Source organism: Nycticebus coucang, chromosome 7, assembly GCF_027406575.1.
Source record: "Nycticebus coucang isolate mNycCou1 chromosome 7, mNycCou1.pri, whole genome shotgun sequence".
NCBI classification, from domain to species: domain Eukaryota; kingdom Metazoa; phylum Chordata; class Mammalia; order Primates; family Lorisidae; genus Nycticebus; species Nycticebus coucang.
The window spans coordinates 58174245-58200676 of NC_069786.1; the positions used below are offsets into that span (position 1 = coordinate 58174245).

At 38.0% G+C, this 26432-nt stretch overlaps 1 protein-coding gene across 2 annotated transcripts; it reads left to right on the top strand.

The window, feature by feature from the left end:
- The first annotated feature begins 1252 nt into the window (after positions 1-1252).
- On the top strand, positions 1253-25400 carry GCA (grancalcin). 2 transcript variants are annotated; one of them, XM_053598071.1, is made up of 8 exons: positions 1253-1396; positions 4698-4871; positions 18172-18241; positions 19211-19254; positions 19531-19678; positions 24030-24143; positions 24472-24530; positions 25191-25400. In XM_053598071.1, the coding sequence occupies exons 1-8, from the start codon at positions 1370-1372 to the stop codon at positions 25215-25217; spliced, it is 663 nt and encodes a 220-aa protein (XP_053454046.1). In that variant the 5' UTR covers positions 1253-1369; the 3' UTR covers positions 25218-25400. The 2 variants fall into 2 exon arrangements, with proteins under 2 accessions (XP_053454046.1, XP_053454047.1); XM_053598072.1 differs by lacking the exon at positions 4698-4871 and having other exon boundaries at positions 1258-1396.
- The last annotated feature ends 1032 nt before the right edge of the window (positions 25401-26432 follow it).

Below are 26432 nucleotides of genomic sequence, written 5' to 3' on the forward strand. Positions count from 1 at the left end.
CACGCCTGGAATCCTTGCACTCTGGAAGGTCCAGGTAGATGGGATCACCTGAGCTCACAGGTTCTAGACCAGCCTGAGTCAGAGCCAGAGCCAGACCTCATCTCTAAAAAATAGCAGGGCGTTGTGGTGGGCGCCTGTAGTTCAAGCTACTCGGGAAGTTAAGGCAAGAAAATCTCTTGAACCCATGGAGTTGGAGGTTGCTGTGAGTTATGACGCTAAGGCACTCTACCAGGGGGACAAAGTGAGACTCTGTATCAAAAAAATAAATAAAAATAAATCATCCTGGTATTTTTGTTTTTAAGTTGAAAACTAGAGCTGTCTTTTCCTTTTAAAAGCTCCAAAGCGCCAAAATTCATTTGAGTTCCAGAGAAAAGCATACTTGTCAATTGCTGTTAATTAATAAACCAAAGTAAATGAACATTTAACTTTTCACCGAAATGATAAAAACCACGCTGTTCCTCTCAGTATATTTAAGTAGGAGGCACCTCTTAATAGTTTGCCAAAAGGTTGAGTCATAATAAGGGTGTCAGATAACATGCAGATGCCTTCTATGTTATCAACTTGTGAACAAATAATTTTTTAGTGTAAGTACAGATCCTGTGCAATATTTGGGCCATAACTACACTTTAAAAATACTGTGTATTTGAAAATAAAATATAACTAGACAGCATGTATTTCGATTTACTGAACCTTAAAATTCACTTCACCATTTATCTACCAAAAAGACTGCAAATAACCTTTTAGTAAAATTTGTCGACCCCTGGGTTTTGGCCCATAAGCAATCCTCGGGGCATATGTCGACCCCTGGGTTTTGGCCCATAAGCACTCCTCGGGGCATAAGGGTGGTTACGTTTTCAAAGTTTTGATGCGACATCAACTCTACACAAAAATAATGTAATCATGCAAACTTTGAAATTCACACATGTGTTTTGTAAGAAATGGAAATAGCTAAACAAGGTCACAGGTTTGCCTCTTCGGGGTTTCTTGGAAGAAACGAAACTTAAAGGACTAGTTTACCACCGTGAAGACCCCAGCAGAAGTTACAGCGAAAGGGTTCTAAAGAGCTTAAAGGGAGAGCGCGCGAGAACTTGAGCAAGCCAATAAGAGCCCGAGGCCAGGCTCCGAGGTACGGGAGACGGCCAATCAGAGCCGAGAAGGATGGGACTAGCCTCAGGGAAGGGGAGGGCCGCAGTTCGGAGTGCTCAGAAGAGCAGTGCTCAGCCAATCATAACCGGGAAGGGTGTGGCTGGCCTATGCGAGGGGGCGGCCTTGGAGGACCGAACATCGAGGTTTGGGAGTCTTTCAGCTTCACCTGCTCCAGCGCCTGTGCTTTTCTCTCAGCCCGGCGGACGCGCTCGCTCCATTTGTCATGGCCTACCCGGGATATGGAGGAGGGGTGAGTCTTGGTCGCACCGCTGTGACCGTCGCCCTGGCGGGGTGTGGCGCGCGTGGGGGTGGTGCCCAGGTACCGGGTCCGCCCGCCCCGGCTTCTGCTTTCCGCGCCCGCGCCTGGTCCTGGGCGACACCGGGACTCCGCGGGATGTTGGGCTCCGGGCGGGGATCAAGCGCCACTAAGGCTGGGCTAAACGTGGAGCGGCAGGTGTTTCGGTCTTTGAGGGCCCCTAAGGATCGTCCGTGTGGACCCGAGGAAGTGATGTGTGTTTAGACATTGATTTCCCTGAAAGAAGGAACAAACTCCTTTTCTAGTTGTAGTAATCTTTTGTGGTCCAGCCTCTATCCGAGTCAGTTTTGCTGGAGATCCTCTATGGATTTTTTTAAGCACTACTTGTTTTTTTTGTTTGTTTGTTTGTTTTAGTTGTTACCGAATACGTTGATGTATTCTAAGCGTCTCCAAAACTTTACTCTTATATCAGAAGCAATCTGCTTTTCTATACTTTTTTTTAAATGTGAGAGGGTTACTATTTCTTAAATATTTACTCTTTATGTTGCATCACTTTTGGGAGTTGGAAGTTGTAAAAGAAGTATCCTGGTGGCTAGCCTCTTTTTTGTAGGAAAGGACCCAAACCTTTAGTGTTGGTGTCAGCGCTTTCCAAAGTGGGTGAGCAGACTTTGTGTTAACAAAATGGGAATGCGGAGAGATCCATTGGTGTGTGGGTAGAAGCCAGCATTTTGTATTTGTTTCTGTTTGTTTTTACCCAAAAAGAGAAAAGTGCTTTACTACTTTTAACATACAACATTTGCTTATGGTTGTGGTCTTCAAACGAGTTACACCTTATCTCTGGGAGTACGTGGGATTTTTTTTTTTTTTTTGTAAAGACAGAGTCTCACTGTACGGCCCTCGGGTAGAGTGCCATGAGGTTACACGGCTCACAGCAACCTCTAACTCTTGGGCTTACGCGATTCTCTTGCCTCAGCCTCCCGAGCAGCTGGGACTACAGGCGCCCGCCCACAACGCCCGGCTATTTTTTTGTTGCAGTTTGGCCGGGGCTGGGTTTGAACCCGCCACCCTCGGCATATGGGGCCGGCGCCCTACTCACTGAGCCTCAGGCGCCGCCCGGGATTGATTGATTGATTGATTTTAAGATAATGTAAATTGATTTGCTTGAAAATTTGCCTGAATTTCTCTGGCATCTGCCACTTTTTAAAGTCTACTCATCAGTTTGTAAATTTACTAAGTTCAAAGTGCCTAAGGAAGATAACGCCTCCTTCAAAGATTAGTCAAGATAGCATAAGTGCGTGAGGCTTTAAAAATTTGCTTACCTTCTATATATTTCAATTTGGTTGAAGCTTGCTTTAGAAATGTGTTTTTACTACTTTTGGGATGCTGTGAATTCAGATATATGGTAGAGTGGTTAAAGTAGTAAATTTTCATTCAGTAAAAGAATTTGCTACTTCCTTACCTACTTCCACTTTTATCAAAAAGTGCTGTATTTGATGGAGCGTTTCACAAGAGAATAAAGAAAACATCTATCTGTATGTGTTTTGAACATTTGTAATAAATACTGTTTTCTGTTTAAACATAAGCATCTCTTTTTGACTGGTTTCCTCATCATAAGTGACTGGAAAGAAAAGTACCATCAAATAGCTCAAGCAACTGATTTTTTTTTTTTTTTTTTTTTTTGCGACAGAGTCTCCTTTGTCACCCTCGTTAGAGTGCTGTAGCATCACAGTTCACAGCAACTTCAAACTGTTGGGCTTAAGCGATTCCCTTGCCTCCACCTCCCAAGCAGCTGGGACTGCTGGCGCCGGCCACAACGCCCGGCTATTTTTTTGTTGTAGTTACCATTGTTTGGCAGGCCCTGGCTGGTTTCCAACCTGCCAGCCCCTGTGTATGTGGCTGGCGCCCTAGCCGCTGAGCTACAGGCGCCAAACCAAGACTGATTTTTTAAAATGAATATACTTTTAAGGTACATTGGATAAAATTTAGGGGATAAAACTTCACATGATTTCCTTACTTGGAGTTAATGACATGGTTAAAACTTAGATAAATCCTATTAATTACAGTCAATCCGTACCTTTTTGTTTCTTTTATATCTTTTAATAAGATATAAAACATTAGCTGCTAGACCTATTTGTTTTGATAGTGTACTCGTATCCAATTAAGTAGGCAATTGATCTTTTAAAAGAAGCATTTCTGACAAATTTTTACTTTCTTTAATGTTTATCAAAATTATTTTATTTTTTACTAATTGTATACAAATAAAATTATAACTCAATCTTATTTTCTTTGTTTCTCACTTTGGTTACAGGAAATAAAATTTAAAATTTTATTTTATCTGTGTATTTTTTATTGAGCATGTGTTATCAGTATTTTCAAGCCTCTTCTGCTTCTAGACTCATAGAAATGCTGAGTAAAATACCATTCTAAGGTGTTAAAAGTGTGTGCCAAGTGTCAAAATGAAGAGAGAAAAAATAGCCATAGCAAGAAATAAATAAGTGTATAGCCTCTGAGGTCAGACTGTTTGAATACGTGGTCTACTACTTACTAGCTATTTGACCTTGATCAATACAGGAAACCTCTTAAAGTTTCAGGTCCTCAACCGCAAAATGAGGTAATACTTTGATACTTCAATTGTTATAAAATTCCTATGCCTAGAATTGTTGGAAAATCAAATAATAGTATTTAGAATAGTGCTTGAAATGGAAAAAGCCCTCAACAAATACTTATTATATACTACTTATAATCATTGTTATTCTTACTAGTTTTAAAGAGGACTGTGGTTGGAATTATCACTTCATTGATCTTTTCGTAGTCATCTTGCTTTTTTAAAAATAAATTTTTTCTGGTGGAGAGAGTGTTTCAGCTCTATTATTTTCCAATGATGGGTCGTAACTTCATTGTATTTACCATATAGTCTTCTAAGTTTGTGTCTTGAGGTTTATTTCATAGTTTTACTATAGGTAAAATCTTGCTATTTTTTGCTTTTTATTTATTTCAATGATGATGGTAAACACTTTTTAAAATTGTGCCTCCTGTTCACTTAGTATAAGTTTTTAGAGGCCGGAGATTTTTCTTTTTCTCTTATAATTCCTTTAATGCTGGATAACATGTTAATGAATTTAGTTATGTCTTAATGTAAATCATCTAGTGCTTTGTAGTTAAACCTTTTGTAATAGGTTTGAAAACTTTCAGTTAACTATTTTTATTTTCTACTTTTCAATGGACTTCTGATAACTTTAATAATGATAATAGGTGCTATTTATATTATTAACCTTCTCCTTTTACACTCCCATAGTTCGGAAATTTTAGCAGTCAAATGCCAGGAAAGCAGATGCCAATGGGATACCCACTGCCCGGAACAAGTGCAAGCATGCTTCCTGGTGGATACCCTGGATACCCAGCATATTCACACAGCTATCCCTCTGCTGGTGACCCCATGTGGACTTACTTCACTGCTATTGCTGGACAAGTGAGATGCTTAATTTATTGCACAAATAATAAGTTTAAAAAATTACTGTTATTTAAAATAAATGTTAACTGTTTTACTTAGTATATCATTGTAAATGTATATAAAATTTATATTTTAAACTTACTTAGACTAATTTTTTTCCTGAGATCAAAGATGAGGATTGTCATAATTATTCCGTTCTTAAAAGTCTATTAGGGCTCAGCACCTGTAGCTCAGCAGCTAGGGCACTGGCCACATACACTGGGGCTGGGGCTGGGGCTGGGCACCTGGCACTGGCCACATACACTGGCTGGCCAGACAACAATGACAACTATAACAAAAAAATAGCCGGGCGCTGTGGCTGGCACCTGTAGTCCCAGCTACTTGGAAGGCTAAGGCAAGAGAGTGGCTTAAGCCCAAGAGTTTGAGGTTGCTGTGAGCTGTGACACCATGGCACTCTATGGAGGGCGACATAATGAGACTCTATCTCAAAAAAAAAAAAAAAGTCTAATAGGCCAGGTGCTGTGCACACACCTGTAATCCTGGGAGGCTAAAGTGGGAAGATTGCTTGGGGCCAGGAGTTGAAGACCAGGCTGAGAAACATGACAAGACCCCATCTCTTTAAAAAGAAAAAAAAAAAAATAGATAAATTATCCAGGTGTGATGGTATACTCCTATAGTCCCAGTTACTTGGGAGGCTGCAGCAGGAGGATCACTTGAGCCTAGGAGTTTGAGGTTGCTGTAAGCTGTGATGCACTGCACTCTAGTCTGGGCAACAGAACAAAAAATCTTGTCGCTAAAAAAGTCTGTTAGTATGCTGATGTCTGCCATATTGTTGATTTGAATAAAAGAGGAAAATATTTTTTTTATAATGGGAAAATATGATTTTTTTCTTAGCTAGTATGCTTCCCTCACAGAATTTCTCCCGTAAGGTCCTCCCTTTATTAGTAATCAAATACTCCATCAAAACTCAATATTTTCTTCTTTTGAATTATTTTTTCTTGTCACTTAAATCTTTTTATTTCCTTTACTGTGTTTGACCTTTAGAAACATCCTGGTCTTATTGACTAACTGTTAATGCAAAGCTAAGTATATTTAATCTGAAGGTCATTGATGAGTATTGGAAATATGAGGGAGGTAAGAGATTTTTTGAAAATTGGTATTCCAAGGAACTATATTTTTTGTAGGCATCAATCCCATTAAAAAAAAGTCTTAGTTGGGCGGCGCCTGTGGCTCAGTCGGTAGGGCGCTGGCCCCATATGCCGAGGGTGGCGGGTTCAAACCCGCCCCGGCCAAACTGCAAAACCAAAAAATAGCCGGGCGTTGTGGCGGGCGCCTATAGTCCCAGCTACTCGGGAGGCTGAGGCAAGAGAATCGCTTAAGCCCAGGAGTTGGAGGTTGCTGTGAGCTGTGTGAGGCCATGGCACTCTACCAAGGGCCATAAAGTGAGACTCTGTCTCTACAAAAAAAAAAGTCTTAGTGAAGGGCAGCACCTGTGGCTCAAGGAGTAGGGCACTGACCCCATATGCCGGGGGTGGCAGGTTCAAACCCAGCCCCCGCCAAAAACTGCCAAAAAAGAAAAAAAGTCTTAGTTAAAACCTAAGTATATTAAACACTACAATGGGAAATCATTTCAAAACATTATACATTTGAGAGATTATATTTTTTCACACAGAAGTTATATCATTTATAGTAATACTGATTTTTATATGGCTGGTAAATTTTCTGAACAGACTATCAAAATAATCATGTTGGGGCTCGGTGCCTGTAGCTTAGCGGCTAGGGCACCAGCCACATACACCAGAGCTGGTGGGTTCAAACCCAGCTCAGACCTGCCAAACAACAATGTCAACTACAACCAAAAACTAGCCGGGTACTGTGGTGGGGTGCCTGTAGAGTCCTAGATACTTGGGAAGCTGAGGCAAGAGAATTGCTTAAGCCCAAGAGTTTTGAGGTTGCTGTGAGTTGTGATGCCATAGCACCTACTGAGGGCACCATAGTGAGACTCTATCTCAAAAAAAAAAAAATAAATAAATAATAAATCATGTTGGGTATTATTTTTAATTAAAAGTTAAAGGAAACATTATATGGATGACCTGGTATGTATTTGCGTGCTATTCATTTCTAATAAACTCAAAGAAATATTTAAAAGGCTGACTTTTTTATGACCTCCAGGAAAGTATGACTGCCAGTTCAGGTACATGAATTCTGTGGGTGAATTGTTAATGATGATATGTGATTACTGTGGTCAGTTGAAATTTTTCCTTTTTCTCACAGCAACCTCCAACTTGGGCTCAAGCGATCCTCTTGCCTCAGTTTTTCTATTTTTAGTAGAGATGGGGTTTCGCTTTTGCCCAGGCTGGTCTCAAACTTGTGAGCTCAAGCAATCCACTGCGCCCAGCCAAGTGAAGTTTTTTCTTTTGCTCCTACATAACTAACAATAAATTGGACAATTTATTCTTTTTAACACAATTTTATATATATTATTTTATGTGAAACTGCAAGTGAAATGAAGTAAATAGGGTATGTATTATACTCATTTGTGTGAGTTATTAGTTGGATTTGACATAAAAGAAGCATATGAGTAAATATTCAAGATCGGAAAGAATACAGTATTATAAGATAACAATTCTTTCCAAATTAATTAATAAAATATGTAGTATTGTATGAATCAAATTCCTAAAATTTTTTTTTTTTTTGGCACTTGCTGAAATAATATCAAAGTTAATCTGGTAGACTGGGTCATTGAGAATAAAAATTAAATCATAAATATAAATGAATAATAATTATAACAGTGTGGTCCTAATGAAAAATAAATATATCATACGGAGGAGCAGGTAGTCCAGAAACTTGCCCCTATAGCATTTTGCATGCATGGAGAAAGAATGGTTTCCTAAATTGACTATCTTGAAATGATTAATAATTTATTTAAAAATAAATTTATTCATTTTTTAGTGACATAGAATAGTTAATATATATATTGGGGTACATGTGATAATTTGATACATTCATCTAATCAAATCAGAGTAATTAGGATATCCATTATCTTAAATATTTATCTTTTCTTTGTATTAGGAACACTCAGATTATATGATTCTAGCTATTTTGAAATGTTCGATCAATTAATGTTAACTACGATCATCCCACTGATTTATTGAATACTGGGCCTTGTTTCTCCTATCTAAGTGTATATTTGTACCTGTCAATCAGCCTCTCTTCATGATTTCTTCTCCCTTACCTTTCTTGGCCTGTTTGGTATTAATTAATCTTCTTGTACCTGGATATATATATCTTTTTCAAATTTTGGAAAGTTCTTGTTATTATTTGTTTGAATAAGATTTATACCTCGTGGTCTTTTTTAGCTTTTTCTTGAACACCAGTAAGTCTTAGATTTGGTCTTTTGAAGTTCTTTTTTTTTTTTGTAGAGACAGAGTCTCACTTCATTGCCCTTGGTAGAGTGCTATGCCATTACAGCTCACAGCAACCTCCAGCTCCTGGGCTTAGGCGATTCTCCTGGGACCACAGGCGCCTGCCACAATGCCCGGCTATTTTTTGTTGCAGTTTGGCGGGGGCTGGGTTTGAACCCACCACCTCGGTATATGGGTCAGCGCCCTACTCACTGAGCCACAGGTGCTGCCCTTGAAGTTATTTTCTATATCTTATTAGGACATTGTTTCTTTTTATTCTTTTTTCTTCTCTGTGTATTTTTTTTCCCTTAAGTCATATACACATAGATCATGAATACATTTATGCATTTGTGGGGTACATTGTGTTGATTTTTTTGTACAATTTGGAGTGCTTACATCAAACTAATCAACAGTTTGTCTTTGAGATAATTGATGCTTTCCTCTGGTTGATCTATTCTATTAAAATCCTCTAATGAATTTTTCAGTTCAGGAAACAGTTACTGGTTACATAATTTTTTTTTTTTTTTTTTTTTTTTGTAGAGACAGAGTCTCACTGTACTGCCCTTGGGTAGAGTGCTGTGACGTCATACGGCTCACAGCAACCTCTAACTCTTGGGCTTACACGATTCTCTTGCCTTGGCTCAGTTGGTTACATAATTTTTAAACAGATTTCCACCTCATTGTTAAATTTTTCTGATAATTTTAATACTTATTTGTGTTATTTTGGAGATGACCAAGTTTCCTTAAAACTGGTATTATGAATTCTTGGTCAGAGAGCTCATATATCACTGTCTTGCTTCTTGCTAGGGTCGAGCACTGGTTTCTTGCTTTGGTGAGATCATGGTTCCCTGTTTGTTGTTGTTGCTTGTGAATTATGTCTGTGTCTTCACTTTGAAGGATCAGTTTTTTGTTTTGTTTTGTTTTTTGAGACAGTCTCACTTTTGTCACCGCAGTAGAGTGCAATGCTGTCATAGCTCACAACAACCTCAAACTCCTGGCTTAAGCGATTCTCTTGCCTTAGCCTCCCAAGTAGTTGGTGCCCTCTATGATGCCTGGCTATTTTTAGAGAGGGGGTATCGCTCTGGCTCATGCTGGTCTGGAACCTGTGAGCTCAGGCAGTTCACCCCCTTTGGCCTCCCAAGTGCTGGGATTACAGGAGTGAGCTATTGGGCCCAGTTGAAGGATTAGGGGTATTTTTGTTTTGTTTTGTTTTGTTTTTTTGCAGTTTTTGGCTGGGGCTGGGGCTGGGTTTGAACCCACCACCTCTGGCATAAGGGACTGGCACCCTACTCTTTTGAGCCACAGGCACCGCCCTGAATGATTAGTTTTTTATTCCTGTGCTCTCTGTCTAGTTTGTTTTGCTTATTATTGGGTTTGTTTGCATAGAAATTCTTTGTAATTTACCTGCTGAACTTTTTTTTTTTTTTTTTTTTTTTGCTGGGAGGTCACTTCTTCCTTTTCGCCACTAGATGGTGGGTTAAACCCAGGTTTGCCTCAGCTGTTGTATTGGGGCACTGCCTGTCCCAATGGGAGAGGTTCCAAAGGGGATACCCAGTAATGTGGAAAGCCCGGCTAGGAGTTCATGTCCAGAGAACTTGTGGGACATACCTTTTATTGCTGTTAAACAGCCACTCTGATTTGACATTTCTATTGAGTGAGTTATAGAGCGGAGTTTCTGGGGCTGGGAATGTTAATCCCCCCTCCTCTCTTTGTCTCTGGCTGTTTTCAAAGATATTTCTTCCTCTGCTACACATGAATGCTTCCTTCCTTACCAGGGGTCTCAAGATGGTGGAGAAGCAGTTTGTCCATGATCTCATGTTTTCCAGTATGAAAAATGAAAATCAGGGGAAATTTTCCTGATGCTTGGTGCTGGGCAGATTAGGAAAAATTTTACAAAGGGGTGGGCAAGATGTAGAGAATATTTTGTAAATAACTGTATTTTGCAAAATTTTATAATGAGTATTTTATAGATAGAAGTACATTTAGCTTCAATTTCCCATTTTTCCTACGTATGGCAACTTTATGGGCAACCTTTGGGATACCCTGTATTTCATTAATATGTTTAAAAATTTAGGGAGGAAAAACGAAAGCTTTTCTGTCTGTGGAATACAGCAGGTTTGGTGCCTGGAAGCTGTGGGCCAGAGAGGATTTGTAAAAAGAGATCTGTATGTAAATCACCTTGAGGAAGTTGGGGCAGAATATCAAAAAGGAGATTTGTAATTTGTGGATGGTTCTGGAAGAGGCTTGAAGGTAAAACATTAGGGAAAGGTAAATAAAACAGTAAAATGAAGGTCCAAATACCAGAGTAATGGACGGAGATAGAAATTTACTCTTGATTTTACTTATAGTCTACCTCTCTTTTATAATGGTCAAGAAGGATTTACTGAACTTAGAATGTTGGTAACATTTTTCATTCAGTATTCCTTTACTTGAGTAGTCACTATGTTACCAGAATTTCTTTCTTCAGTAGATCCTTGGTCTTGGGAATTCGAAGAATGAACCCACAGACCACAGATCAATCATAAGATAGGATTTTATTAGACAGAAAAGAATAGAGAAGGAGTAAAAAAAGCACCAGAGCTTCTGGCAAAGGAGAAGACCCAAGATGGAAGTCTCCTACATGGGCCCTTTGTCTAGGAGTATAGATTACATTTTGGCAAGAACTTCGTAGATGGAAAAAAACATCATTACAATTTAATAAGTATATTAACAAATGAATGAATGCAGTCCCTCCCCTGGGGCAAGGTTTTTAGGTCTTTGCAGTTTTTGTCTCAGGGAAGGGATTAGGGTGTGCTCCCTGCTCTAGGTGAAACCACCTAAGACTTTTCAGGCTGCTTTGTTCCTGACCTTGCTAGAGCCCAGAGGGTGTGGCCTGGAAAGGGCTGCCTGATTGTGCTCTAATTTCTGAGCTCACCTGGGGGAGGGCGGTTCCTATCCAGCCTTGAGTAGGAGAATCCTGTATCAACTAGGTCTTATGTGCTTTTATAGGAATAGAGGATAAGCACTGAATTATTATACAGGGTGTCTGTAAAGTTCATGTGCAATTTAAAATAGTTTCACAGGCTCAGCACCTGTGGCTCAAGGCTCAAGCGACTAACGCTCCAGCCACCTACACCTGAGCTGGCAGGTTCGAATCCAGCCTGGGTCTGCCAAAGAACAATGACGGCTGCAACCAAATTAAAAAAAAAAAGCTGCGCGGGTGGCGGGTGCCTGTAGTCCCAGCTATTTGGGGGGCAGAGGCAGGAGAATTGCTTGAGCCCAGGAGCTGGAGGTTGCTGTGAGCTGTGACAGCTTGAGGCTCTGTCTCAAAAAAAAAAAAAAAGCCAGGGGTGTTGTGGCAGGTGCATGTAATCCCAGCTACTTGGGAGGCTGAGGCCGGAGGAGGCGGGAGAATCGCTTGAGCCCAGGAGTTGGAGGTTGCTGTGAGCTCTGTGATGCCATGGCACTCTACCCAGGGTGACAGCTTGAGGCTCTGTCTCAAAAAATAATAATAATTATAATAAAATAAAATAGTTTTACACTGTAAATTGCACAGGAACTTTATGGACACCCTGGATGTGGCAACAATCTCTTTGATGGCCCTAATTCCATTTATAACCTCTTTCACTTTTCTTCTGTGGTGAATGTCGGAAAACTATAATACTCAACCATCTGACATAGTCATGTGCCATAGGACCAACCATTGATACCTATGTACAGTTTCTTTGGGATCCCTTTCTTTTCTAAATATGAAACATCTTGCTGGGAACAAGCAAGCCTAGGCTTATTTTGCTCCTTCATTCTCCTTGCCTGGAAAGGGGACTTGAGATGTGGAGGTACAGCAGCCTATGACTTTGAGGCAATAAACTTGAGATAAAGGCCTATGGATAGAGAATGTAGAATAACGTAAAGATTGATAGCTTCTTTAAGTTGTCTTATAGTCCTGTTCTGCCTAGCCCTGGACTTCTTGTATAGAACAATAAACTCTCATTGATTTCAGCCTCTTTAGTATTATTTTCTGTTTTTCCTCAGTTATAAGCAATCCTATTACATTCTTTTTGACATTCTTATTGTTAGAAATTCTTAAATGCCATAATACTAGAATAAGTTGGTTATCTCTATTTGCCTCCATTTTATAAAATTATAGTTTCAAACATGAAATGGTCATATAGATTTGGAGACTTTTTTACTTATTTATTATTTGATAGTTTCCTTAAATTTTCTAGTCTTGTGTTTTTGAATAACGAAACTTCTTGTCATATTCTCTCTTACCTGTCAAATAAGTATTAAGATTGGGACTATAGGCGCCCACCACAACACCCAGCTATTTTTTGTTGTGATTTGGCCAGGGCTGGGTTCAAACCCACCACCCTCGGCATATGGGCCGGCACCCTTCTCACTGAGCCATAGGCGCCACCCTTGTTTTTTGTTTTTTGAGACAATCTCACTATGTCATCCTTGGTAGAGTGCAGTCGCATCACAGTTCACAGCAACCTCAAACTCTTGGGCTTAAGTGATTCCCTTGCCTCAGCCTCCCAGTAGCTGGGACTACAGGCCCCCGCCACAACGCCTGGTATATTTTTGTTGTTGTTCTTATTGTTGTCATTGTTGTTTAGCAGGCCCTGGCCAGGTTGGAATGCACTGGCCTTAGTGCATGTAGCAGGTGCCCTAACCACTAAGCTACGGTGCCTTTCTTGTAAATACTGTGTCTAGTGCCTGGTAATATTCAGACGCTGACTTAGATCTCCCCAGTTGGGGATATCAGACACATGAGAAATGATAATAATACAGGGGAAGAAGTGCTAAAAGTGAATAGATAAAGATTATAACAACACCGAGAGTGTCTTCTGAACTTTGTACTTAATCTCTTTACCTAGAACAGTGTTGTCCACAGTAAATATAACGCAAACCCCAAATGCAAACTACATACATATTTTTAAAGTCTCAAGTAGCATATTTTAAAAAGTGAAAAGAAATACTGAAATTAATTTTAATAAAATATTTTATTTAACCCAGTATATAAAAAATACATTTCATTCAATGCAATCAACATAAAATTATTGTTTTTTACTTTTATTGTAACTAAATATTTGAAATCTAAGTATATTTTATTCTTACATAACAATTTAGACTAGCTACGTTTCAAGTGTTCCATAGAATATATGGCTAATGTATGGAATAGATGAAGTCTAGAACATTCTTCCCTCAGATGCCGGCGTAGCTTTCTCCTTTGCTTTCTTCAGATCTTTCTCAACTTTATCTCATCAATGAGGTTTTCTTCATAACATCTATGACATAGCGTTTGCCTCCTCACCCTCCTCTACAACGCTTGAATAAATGTTAGATCAGAGACTTTCTTTTTCTTGAGTGGATATTATTTATTCAGCTATCACTCTACATTTTTTTACATATTTATTGTAATGACTGCTCTATAAAATTATTTTTTTCTTATATGAATTTGTTCTAAAATGATTGACTTTTATTTTTTGAACATTCGATTTTCCCATCAACTATGGAATTCTGGTTTGTAAAGTTATTTTAGGTAGAGTTTTTGTTAATTTTCTCTTTCCCTCTTTCGGTTCCCTTCTATGTCATCTCTCCCTCTCCCCAAGCCACCCTTCACTGTCTGATGGTTTCGTGATCATTCCTACCTAGATTGTGTGTTCAGGACAGATTGCGTGATAGCTCGGGGCTTCTGCCCAATGTTGACATGGCAGTTCCCTTCGGCAAGTGAGGAGCAACTTAGTTTAACATTTAGGTTCTGCTTTCTAAGCCTTCTCAGCGGTGAGGTGTTTAAGCAGATGTTACCAGTATATTTTGTTAGTTTCATTTGGTCTGGTTTTGTTTCCTTTAAGTACAGAGCCCCATCCCACTGCCTGGATTTAAGCCACGAGACACATCCCAGTGTCACATGAAGTCCTCAGAAGCAAATTCTTCCCCTATTGCAGATCTGCTCTCCCTTTACTTCCTAGTTTTTGTTTTTACATAAGATACTCAAATACACTGTGGGCTTACAATTTCATGTAAATAATTTAGCTTCATATATTTTTAAAAGTAGAAACTGCTAATAAACCAAAATGGGCTTCTGGCATATTTAGAGAAATAAATACTTATTTTTTATTATTATTTTCTTTTAGTTGCCATTGAAGATCCACTAACCTAAACTCTTGGTATAAACCTTTAGGTGCTGTAATATTGCTAAATGTCTTAAGGTCAGGCTGGAGTAAGGCAAGTGGGAGGCTTGCCTTGGATGTAAAATTTAAGATGATTTTTAAAAACTCAGTATTCACTGAGACAAGTAGTACTCAGTGAATCCTGAGTACTATCACTCAGTATGTGACATTTTGAAAAATCAAAATTAATATAAAAATCAGTGATATCAGTATATTCAGTGTTTAAGTAAAGATAGGGTCTGACTCTGAGCTTGTACCCCTCACCTTGTTTGGCTCACATTGACATCAACTCCAATTAAGTTTGTAAAAAGGCCGTTCATCTTAGGTGATTCTTACACTTTGTAGCATATTAAAATATGGACCAGTTTCTTATCATATTTTAGTCTGGTTGTTTTTAGAAGGTAAACCCAAGTAATGAAGAGGAAGATTTTATATTTCAGTGATTTGACATTTATTTTAAAAGCTTTAAAAAAAAGGTGAAGGATTTATAAAAGATCAACATTTAAATTGCTCCGAGACCTTTTGTGGAGTTTCATGAAAAATTTCTTGAGTTTTACAGCTTTATAGCGTTTACTACTGAACTCTGATAAAATAAGAAACTTAGTTTTTCATATGAAAAATACACACTTTTTTTTTTTTTTTGTAGAGACAGAGTTTCACTTTATTGCCCTCAGTAGAGTGCCGTGGCGTCACACAGCTCACAGCAACCTCCAACTCCTGGGCTTAGACGATTCTCCTGCCTCAGCCTCCCGAGTAGCTGGGACTACAGGCACCTGCCACAATGCCCGGCTATTTTTTTGTTGCAGTTTGGCCGGGGCTGGGTTTGAACCTGCCACCCTCGGTATATGGGGCCGGCGCCCTGCTCACTGAGCCACAGGTGCCGCCCTTTTTTGTTTTTTTTTTTTGTTTTTGATACAGAGTCTCACTGTGTCACCCTTGGTAGAGTGCCATGATGTCACAGCTCACAGCAACCTCCAACTCTTGGGCTTAAGTGATTTTCTTGCCTCAGCTTCCCAAGTAGCTGGGACTACAGGCACCCACCATAACGCCCGGCTATTTGTTGTCGTCGTTGTTGTTGTTGTTTAGCAGGCCTGGTCCAGGTTCAAACCCGCCAGCCCCAGTGAAGACTGAGGCTGGTGCCCTAACCACTGAGTTACAGGCACCAAGCCATATTTACTTATGAAGCGTATGACAACACCTTGTACCTATTCCATGCAGAGTAGCCAGTAGAGGAAGCATGAGCCATTGCAGGTAAATGAGCAGGTGGAAATTTGACCCATGGGGTTTAAAGTTCTGTTTTATTTTATGGGAGAAGAGATGTAAGATGTGTTCATTAGTTTCTGTTCAGTTCAAAGAGAATTAGGGAAGACTCTAAAATGATTCTTAATATTCTTTATCTCAAGTTCATAATGACTTTTTTTGTGTATTCTTTGAGCTAGCAATTTTTTCAACTTTGCTTTTTCTGTAAACTTTTGTTCTTTCTCTACAAAAGAGCCTCTGTATCCTTCAAGGTTTCTTCTGTGTCTTTCTAGAAGTATAGAATTGAAAGAAAAGTTTGCCTTGAGCTAAGTGTATTGTATAAAATGTTACAGAAGAAGCTTATACTTGAGCAGAAAGTATCAGACCACTGTGCATGATTGATTTCCCTTCATTTTAAAGGGATTGGTCTAGTTTTAGTAAATCCAAATTTCTCTTTTCTAAAAAGTTTTAAGTTTGAGGCTGTTGTCTAAACAACGCATTATTATTATTATTATTATTATTTTATTTATTTATTTTTGTAGAGACAAGAGTCTCACTTTATGGCCCTCAGTAGAGTGCTGTGGCCTCACAGCTCACAGCAACCTCCAACTCCTGGGCTTAAGCGATTCTCTTGCCTCAGCCTCCCGAGTAGCTGGGACTACAGGCGCCCGCCACAACACCCGGCTATATTATTATTATTTTTAAGACAGTCTCACTTTGTCATCCTCAGTAGAGTGCTGTGGCATCACAGCTCACAGCAACCTCTAACTCCTGGGCTTATGCAATTCTCTTGCCTCAGCCTCCCAAGTAGCTGGGACTACAGGCGCCCGCCACGCCGGCTACTTTTTGTTGCCGTTTGGCCAGGCCAGGTTTGAACCTGCCACCCTTGGTACATGGGGATGGCGCCCTACCCACAGAGCCACAGGCACCACCCACAATGCATTAATTTTATAAATGAGAATAAAAGGGTAAAGCTTAGTAATTCTTATTAATTTAATCTTTAGATAGAATACCATTTCTGCACTTAAAGAGTAAAGAAAAAAATCATTTATAATCATATTACCTTCAGTGTACTAGAGGGCATTTTTAAATTAAAAAGAGGAAAAAAAAACATTTCCTACCTTTGCTTCCATTTTAAAAAATCCGTAAAAGATTATCTTTTAAAATCTAGTCTGACAACATCTGGCATTTGTGTTCATCATTTCATTGAGATGGATATTGACAGTGGCAGCTGTCAGACTTAATAGATAGGGTTGTGGATTTCTGCTTGGGACGAGTTAGAAGTGTATTCATAGTTTTTAAACGAGTCCTGAAATATAATAATGGTTTGAAATACTTGCTTTAGGACTTATAATATAGAGGTAGGTAATTGTTGGTTAAATAAAACATGCTAAAATATCCTTCTAAAATCTTTATAATTTAAGAAAAAAATGTCTAACTTATCCCTCAATCTAAAAATATGGCTACTTTTTTTAAAGTATAATTTTCTAAATGTAGAATTTGAAATTTAGTAAGAAGGTCTCAAAAATATATGTGACAGGGAAAGGAGCATTTAAAGGCTTTTCAGTAAGGAATACAGAAGGATGATTCTCCATATTTTTCTTTTTGTTTGTTTTGTTTTGTTTAGGAGGCCCAGGCCAGGTTCAAACCTGGCCATCCCTGGTGCACGAGGCCAGCGCTCTAACCACTGAGCTATGGGCGCCCAGCCTCTCAGTATTTTTTAATTCCTGTTAGACATTACAGTTTTTTTAAGAGGTTCCTTACCAAAGATGCATTAGAGTATGAGTGTTGGTAATATTTCTTCAAAGTAGTTTGCACAGGTATTCGTTTCTCGAGTTTCTTATGAAGAATATGTTTTAAATTTGCCTCCTTGACCTTCTTCATAGCTGCTGTTTAGCATTTATGCCATGAATGTGATATTTCCAAGTGAATTACTTTGTGTTTTTGTAGAAATCAGGATGCAGTACCAAAACATAAAGAGAATACTCAATCTATTTCATTTCCATGTGACATCTAGTTTGCATTAAAAAATTTATTTCCCATATTAAGTTCCAACAAGAATGAGCAAAAATTAGAAGAATAGCAACAAAATGCAGGGGTTTTCTGAAATATTGCTGAGGTGATGGTGGAGGGGGAAAAGATATTTTCCACTTCTAGTTAAAACTTTAGTATTCTTTATAAATCATCCAAAAGTGGCATGAGTGGGGAAGTTCAAGACTTGTGAACACATTTTAGGCATTTCTCTATTTTATATAGAGGTACAGTGACTTTCACAAGATAGTATTTTGAACTACCGGGGAATAGGGTGATTATGCTATTTTTCAGAAGTGGAAGACATTCATGTTGTATGATATTTTATAATTTGCTTTTGTTAATATTCTTACCTCTACACTTCTGTAGTTGATTATAGAGTAATATTTTAAAGAATGCGTATTTCCAGATGGGCCTAGAATAGTCATCTAACATTTGAATATGCTTTTATACAACTGAGCATTAAATCAGGTTACAATTATTTTTAAACAGGATGGTGAAGTGGATGCTGAAGAACTTCAGATATGTTTGACACAGTCTGGAATTAGTGGAACTTATTCTCGTGAGTTTGTTTTGCCTCCTGTGAAATTGGAGTAGGCAATTCATTTTCTAACTTCTTTATTCACATACTTAAAATGTTAAAGAAAGTATCACAGTTACACATTCACATAAAGAGTCAAGTACATCTATAAGATTTGTTATAAAAATCACTATTCATTGTATATTCATGTCTCCCCAACTCAAACTGTAGAGGAGACCTTTCTCAACTCTTTAGCTGATTCTTTTGAAATTTTCTTCTACATTTTAAGATAGCATGCTTTTATCATTAATGATTTTCAGTTTTAATGGTTATCAATTGATATCTTACTATTGAAGGTGAGGATTTAACTTTCTTTGAACTTTAAATTCACCCCATCCATGAACTCCACATGGAAATACTTCACACCTCCCATCTTTTCTATGTAGTTATATAGTCCTACCTAGTCCCTGAGGTAACAAACATCTGACTGACATCCGACTCACACTCATGAACGGATGCTATTGTAGGTAATAGGTAAATGTACCTGTTCTGACTTGCACACAAATTCAACTTAAGAGCAAACCTATAGAACCTATGTCATTCATAACCCAGGGACTGTCTGGAGTTTTGGTTAGGAATATCAGTCTTCGTTTTATTGTGCTATCTAAATGTTGTTCATAGCTGGTATTATGGTAAAGTATGATTACTTTTACTTTTCATTTAACCTTTTGCCTTTACTGAAGTTAATAATCATCAGATATTCTTTCTCATCATCCTGAAGCTTGTTAAATTACCTTAATCCCCTCACTAGTTATGAATACTTTGAAGATAATGATTTCTTTTAGTCATTTTTTAAACAATAAAGTAAGAATTCAATAAAAATTTGTTGATTGTGGTGCTTTGTGTGTTATGGGGATTTTTAAAAATTTTTTGTTTTGAAAATAGATATTGTAAATTTCAGGTAAATAAAATAGAGTAGACTGCATTTCAAATATTGAATATCTTTTACAGCCTTCAGTTTGGAAACCTGCAGAATTATGATTGCCATGTTGGATGTATCCTTGGATAAAAATTAAAAATACCAAAGTATAGAGTAATTGCTTTCTATCTATTAAGTCAGATTAGTTTTAAATAACCGTAGTAAACTAGTGTCTTTAAAAAGACTTTAAGATCCTGTTTGAATTCCTTATGTTTTTATTTTTACACAGTAATTTGTTCATAGGCTGAGTGTGATTAACTTCAGAGGCACACTTAAATTTTAGTCAATAATTGGGAGTTTTGAGTCAGATTTCTCAGGTTTCAAAATTTATTTTTGTTAATAAAACTATTAGAGAGATTACACCGGGAAAATGGGATTTAATGAATTCAAAGAGCTTTGGGCTGCTCTTAATGCCTGGAAGCAAAACTTCATGACCATTGATAACGACCAAAGCGGCACAGTAGAACATCATGAATTGGGTCACGCCATTGCTCTTATGGGTAAGAATATTAAAATTCTATAGACTACACAAAGCTCGTCTTTGTTCTTTGATTAATCTCATTTGCTTCAGTTTATTCAGTAATAAAAGGATATATTTTTTCACCAGCATTTCCCTAGTTTGGGTTCAAGATTATCAATTCAACAAAACCTATTTTAGTTATAATTTTTTCAAAAGATGGTGTTCCATACATGCATGTATTCTGACTTTCCTCTATTGAGTAAAATTAAATTCATTTCTCTAGTTGTTAGTACTCAACACTTTTATTGTGTTTCTTCATAACTTAGTGGGATCCACGTCTACTTGGGGAGCAAAAGCTTAATCAGTCACAGATCTCGATACAAGCTTTTCAGCAGTAAAAAAACATGTTTTGAGTTTTTCTTTTTTTTACTTGTATAGTACAGAAGACATAGACATAATAGGTACAAAAATACCTCACAATGGAAAATTTGCATTTTAGACTATTTTAAAGACTGTAACTTGGCCGGGCATGGTGGCGCATGTCTGTAACCCTAGCACTCTGGTAGGCCGAGGTGGGTGGACTGTTGGAGCTCAGGACTTTGAGACCAGCCTGAGCAAGAGCGAGACCCTGTCTGTACTAAAAGTAGACTAGCCTGGTGGTGTGGCTGAGTGCCAGTAGTCCCAACTACTTGGGAGGCTGAGGTAAGAGGATCACTTGAGCCCTAGAGTTTGAGGTTGTGATGAGCTGTGATGCCACAGCACTCTACCCAGGGTGACAGAGTGACACTTTTATCTCCAAAAAAGAAAAGTAACTTTATTTTCAACATGAGTCTGATAAGCTAATGTCCTTGGTGTACTTTCTTTCAAAATAAAAATATACAGTGGTGGTTAATTTGCTTACAGTTAATGCAATTTTAGGTAGCTTAATTGTTTTTACCCTTGTGATTTTAGTTACATGGATTTTTTTTTTTTTTTTTTTTTTAGACAAGAGTCTCAACCTGTGGCCTTGGGTAGAGTGCTGTGGCATCATAGCTCACAGCAACCTCCAATTTGGGCTCAAATGGTCCGCTTGCCTCAGTTTTTTTTTTCTGTTTTTTTTTTTTTTTTGTAGAGACAGAGTCTCACTTTATGGCCCTCCGTAGAGTGCCGTGGCCTCACCCAGCTCACAGCAACCTCCAACTCCTGGGCCCAAGCGATTCTCTTGCCTCAGCCTCCCGAGTAGCTGGGACTACAGGCGCCCGCCACAACGCCCGGCTATTTTTTTTTGGTTGCAGTTTGGCCGGGGCTGGGTTTGAACCCGCCACCTTCGGTATATGGGGCCGGCGCCCTACCGACTGAGCTACAGGTGCCGCCCTTTTTTTCTGTTTTTAGTAGGGACGGGGTCTCGCTTTTGTTCAGGTTGGTCTCGAACTTGTGAGCTCAAGCAATCCACCTGCCTCGGCCTCCCAGAGTGCTAGGATTATAGGCGTGAGTGAGCCACCACGCCCAGCCAGTTACATTGATTTTTTTTTTTTTTTTGAGACAGAGTCTTACTCTGTTGCCCTCAGTAGAGTACTATGGCGTCACAGCTCACAGTAACCTCAAACTCTTGGGCTTAAGGGATTCTCTTGCCTCAGCCTCCCAAGTGATTTTTATTTTAATACGATTTAATTTTTTTTTTTTTTTTTTCTAGAGACAGAGTCTCACTGTACCGCCCTCGTTAGAGTGCCGTGGCATCACACGGCTCACAGCAACCTCTAACTCTTGGGCTTACGCGATTCTCTTGTCTCAGCCTCCCAAGCAGCTGGGACTACAGGTGCCTGCCACAACGCCCGGCTATTTTTTTGTTGCAGTTTGGCCGGGGCTGGGTTTGAACCCGCCACCCTCGGCATATGGGGCCGGCGCCCTACTCACTGAGCCACAGGTGCCGCCCAATTTTTTTTTTTTTTTTTTTTTTTTTTTGAGACAGAATCTCACTTTGTCACCGTTGGTAGAGTGCTGTGGCATCATAGCTCACAGTAGCCCCAAACTCTTGGGCTTAAGAGATTCTCTTGCCTTAGCCTCCCAAGTAGGTAGGACTAAAGGCACCTGCCATAACACCCAGCTATTTTTTAGAGAGGAGGTCATGCTCTGGCTCAGGCTGGTCTCGAACCTGTGAACTCAGGCAATCTACCCGCCACAGCCTCCCATGTGCTGGGATTACAGGTGTGAGCCACCACGCCCGGCCAATTAACATTGATTTTTAACAAAATAACATTTGTATAAAAATCAGTTTTTTGAAAGTTAAAATCTGAACTCAACGCAAGTAGGTGTATCTCAAATTACAATTTGAAGAAGTTGAATTAATGAAATTTTTTTATTTTGTTTTACACTACTACAGGTAAGTAGTTAGGAAAAATCCTAGCCATATAAACATGTATAGTTCAGTTATAGATAGACCCTCACTGCCCAATGGATTAAACTTGATATTTCATTCAATCTAATGTTGGAAAAGTAACATAATCTTTTTGCAAAGAATTTAGATGGGCAGTTTAATGTAAAATGGATGTATCCCAGTTATTCAAACTTAAGATCTTTAGATATATTTACAAAAATTTAAATTATTGAGAATACTATGGGACGATCTTAGGAATTTTATTAACACAACATCTGAAGCAGAATTCTCTAAAAGGAAGTTCACAGTGTATTTGTATATAAACTACATTAGTTCACGTTTTACTACACACTAAATTGTACTTTGCTTTACTTCTAGCAAGTTTACTAAGTTACATTATAACTACACATACAATTTTCTCTTTTTGCATTTATTTTTCTTGTTTTTTACTGTTGAATGGATTAATGTTATTTGTCCAAATCTATGAATCAGAAATATATAGGTAATAATACTAGGTCAGTATTCTCCATAGTAAAGTGTACACGTGTCATTAAATGTCTAGGGCTATCTATAAAGGTGTAGAAAATACTAATTTATATTTCTATTATTTTTATCTCATTCTTTTTAAATTTCAGATTTTATGTGTAGTTTAAAATTAAATAAACCCTGAAACATGTATAGAACTTAAAACTAACTTAAAACATGTATACTGAAAGTGGATAATCAGAAACTTACTACTAATAAGTAAACATCAAAGAAATTTGGAGATGACATGTCTACAACAAGGAACCAAGGGAATTAGTGAAATAAGGAAGCTGTGGTTATAATTACAGTATGTGAAAAAATGGAATAAGGACTATAGGACAAAAAGGAATAACATTTTTCTATTCTTCTTTTGAATAAACCATATTAATCCTCAAATTGTCTTTAGTTATAAGAGACACTTTTGGGCGGCGCCTGTGGCTCAGTCGGTAGGGCGCCGGCCCCATATACCGAGGGTGGCGGGTTCAAACCCGGCCCCGGCCAAACTGCAACCAAAAAATAGCCGAGCGTCGTGGCGGGCGCCTGTAGTCCCAGCTACTCGGGAGGCTGAGGCAAGAGAATCGCTTAAGCCCAGGAGTTGGAGGTTGCTGTGAGCTGTGTGATGCCACGGCACTCTACCGAGGGCCATAAAGTGAGACTCTGTCTCTACAAAAAAAAAAAAAAAAAAAAGACACTTTGAAGTAATATATTCAGTAGGAAATATAGGACTCTATGAGAGCATATCACGGCTTGGTGCCTGTAGCTCAGCAGCTAGGGCACCAGCCACGTACACCAGAGCTGGCAGGTTCGAACCCGGCAGGGGCTGCCAAACAGCAGTGACAACTACAATCAAAAAATGGCCAGGTGTTGTGGCAGGAGCCTGTAGTCCCAGCTACTTGGGAGGCTGAGGCAAGAGCTTGAACCCAAGAGTTTGAGGTTTCTATAAGCTGTTACACCATGGCACTCTGCCAAGGGCAACAAAGTGAGACTCTGTCTCAAAAAAAAAAAAAAAATTTTTTTTTTTGTTTTCTTTTCTTTTTTTTTTTTTTTTTAGAGACAGAGTCTCACTTTATGGCCCTTGGTAGAGTGCCATGGCCTCACCCAGCTCACAGCAACCTCCAACTCCTGGGCCCAAGCGATTCTCTTGCCTCAGCCTCCCGAGTAGCTGGGACTACAGGCGCCCGCCACAACGCCCGGCTATTTTTTGGTTGCAGTTTTGGCGGGGCAGGGTTTGAACCAGCCACCCACGGTATATGGGGCCGGCGCCCTACCGACTGAGCCACAGGCGCCGCCCTTTTTTTTTCTTTTCTTTAGCTTAAGCTAGAATTGTGATAATTTGTGTGTCACGTAACAGTGTTAATGAAACCCTTGATCAGTTTCAACATTAATGTATTTTGTTTCTAATACATGTTTTTAGAATGTATTTTGAAAGTTTATTTTACAACTTCATTAATGAGAAAGCAATCTTGCAGTGTTACAGTATTTGGAGTTTTAATTTATCAATATCTTTTTTTAGGTTATAGATTGAGTCCTCAGACATTAACTGCTATTGTTAAACGTTATAGCAAGAATGGCAGAATCTTCTTTGATGATTATGTTGCTTGCTGTGTAAAGCTTCGAGCATTAACAGGTATTGACCATTTGAGGCTGGGTATAGTATTACATTATTATGAATAGTGCCGCTTATTATCCTTTTGCAAATTTAAAGTGTTTTTCTTTCCTTTTTTCATTATTAAATTTAATTAGTTTTGAGGCTTTAAAAATTTAGGAATACAAATAATGAAAAATTGTTCCATCTCAGTTTTGGCAATTTTTCTTCATATCTCCGTTACCTGGGATAGTAAAGCATTTAAGATTTAATTGAATGTGAAATTGTTAATTTTTTTGTATGTGGGGACTCCAAATATTTGAAACCTAATATTTTAAATTATAGTAAAAAGTAATTTCTTTGTTTTAAGATTTCTTTAGGAGAAGAGACCACTTACAGCAAGGGTTTGTGAATTTCATGTATGATGATGTAAGTATTCAGCTTCACATTTCAGATGCTTACATGTGTTCTAGAAATGTTCTTAGTTAATCAAAAAATATTGAGTGATTTCAGGTACCAGAACTAGAAATAATTTATTTTATAGACCATATTCTTTTTCTGTATTTCTTATATTAATGCAAATATAACATTAAGTATTGGCACAAATACCAAACCAATTTGATTTTATTTTCAATCTAAATATATTTTAAAATTTTATTAAAGGTGTTTTTGGCACTTGATCTTTTATATCATCTTTAAGAGCCCAAACTACCTTATTTTGATAAAGGGTAATTTACTTGTGGTGCTTTTCTCTAAGAGAGAGAAAATTTTAATCTGTGGCAGATTATGAAGCTGTTCATTTCTCATTTTAAATGGTTGTTATTAACCTCATTCTAGGTTTTTTTTTTTTAGTTGAAGCCATATTTTATGTATATTTTAGTGTTTCAATGTTTTTGATATGTGTATTGATGAAAGTTCTTTATCTTAGGTCAACATTACCCTAACAGTATGGATTGGCCTGAATTATAAACCTTAAAATTTCTTAAATAAATTTCCCATATTATGAAGATGCTTTTATGGACTATAATTAATTAAAAACAACTAAAAGCCATTTTATTGTTGTTGATGATAATTGCACTTATATATTAGTTTTTGCAGGGTACTATGGCAATTTGAATGTCTAGAATTCAAAAGCTGAAGAAATACTGTGAATTCTTCTGTTCGGAAGAAATGAACTGGACTATTTCAAATTAAAACTATTGGGGCTTTTCCATGTTTTTCCTGCCTGTTACACCTCTTCCCATTCTATGGGCTTTCACTGTGCTACATAGTTCAATAAAAGATTTTTTTTTTAATTTGGGATATTACTGCTTTTGGAAAGTCGTCATCTTACAAGTATCTGCATATTGTCATAAAATATCAGTATATGATTAATTGATATGAGTACTTCTTAGCTTTAATTATTAACAGTGTAAACCAGAGGAATGTACTTAAAAGATCGATTTTATAAGCTGTATTATGAAAGCCTATATAAAACTAATTTATATTTACCTGAAGGTTACAAATTATCCTTTAATGTTTTTTTGGTTGTTGGTATTTGAGGGTCAGTTAGAAAGGAAAGCCAGGATTTTGTGCCATGTTTGTATATTACAGTTTGTTCCTTGATCACATAATCGGAGATCAGAAACTTACTGTTCTTTGCCTGTGAAAAAAATGCAGTTCTGGTTTGTCCTTAGTTGAATCTGTAGTGAAGTAAGACTTCAGAAGGCATTGTTTTTCCTTATTTATGTTTTTGTAATTATGTATTTTTCTTCTGTATGTTTTACTGTCTTCGCTGAAAAAAAATCTTTTAAGAATAATAGCTTTTCAGTCTGCATTTTATTTCATTAGTAAAGACATAGTTAACTTAAAATGGCATCTTCCTCTAAATCTACATTTTTTTGAAAATAACATTTTTAATTTAACATTTAAATTTGTTACTTTTATGTTGTTTATATGTAATCTCAAGTGTTTACAAAGTTAAAAAATTAAGTACTCAACCATTCTACTTAAATGTTCAGAAATTTTGCATTTGAATTATTTGTGTTAGCTGGTGGCTTTGGCATTAGTAAAGCAATAACCATGTTGAATGAATTTGTGTAATGGGGAATGTTGAGCATGGTAGGCCCCACAGCAACATTTCTGAGTCAAATGTAGAGTTAAATCATCAGCTCCTTATTGTTTAAGGTCCCTGCCGTAAGATGTTGAAGAATTTAGCTGCTTTTTTTGTTTGTTTGTTTTTGAGACACAGTCTCACTTTGTCTCCCTCAGTAGAGTCTCCTTCAGCCTCCCAAGTAACTGGGACTACAGACACTCGCCACAATGCCCAGTTAGTTTTTTGTTTGTTTATTT

Coding starts and splice junctions, on each gene's coding strand:
- GCA (XM_053598071.1), top strand. CDS start 1,370: ATGGCCTACCCGGGATATGGAGGAGGG. Junction 1,397..4,697: donor ACCCGGGATATGGAGGAGGG/GTGAGTCTTGGT, acceptor ACACTCCCATAG/TTCGGAAATTTTAGCAGTCA. Junction 19,255..19,530: donor TTATGATTGCCATGTTGGAT/GTATCCTTGGAT, acceptor TAAAACTATTAG/AGAGATTACACCGGGAAAAT.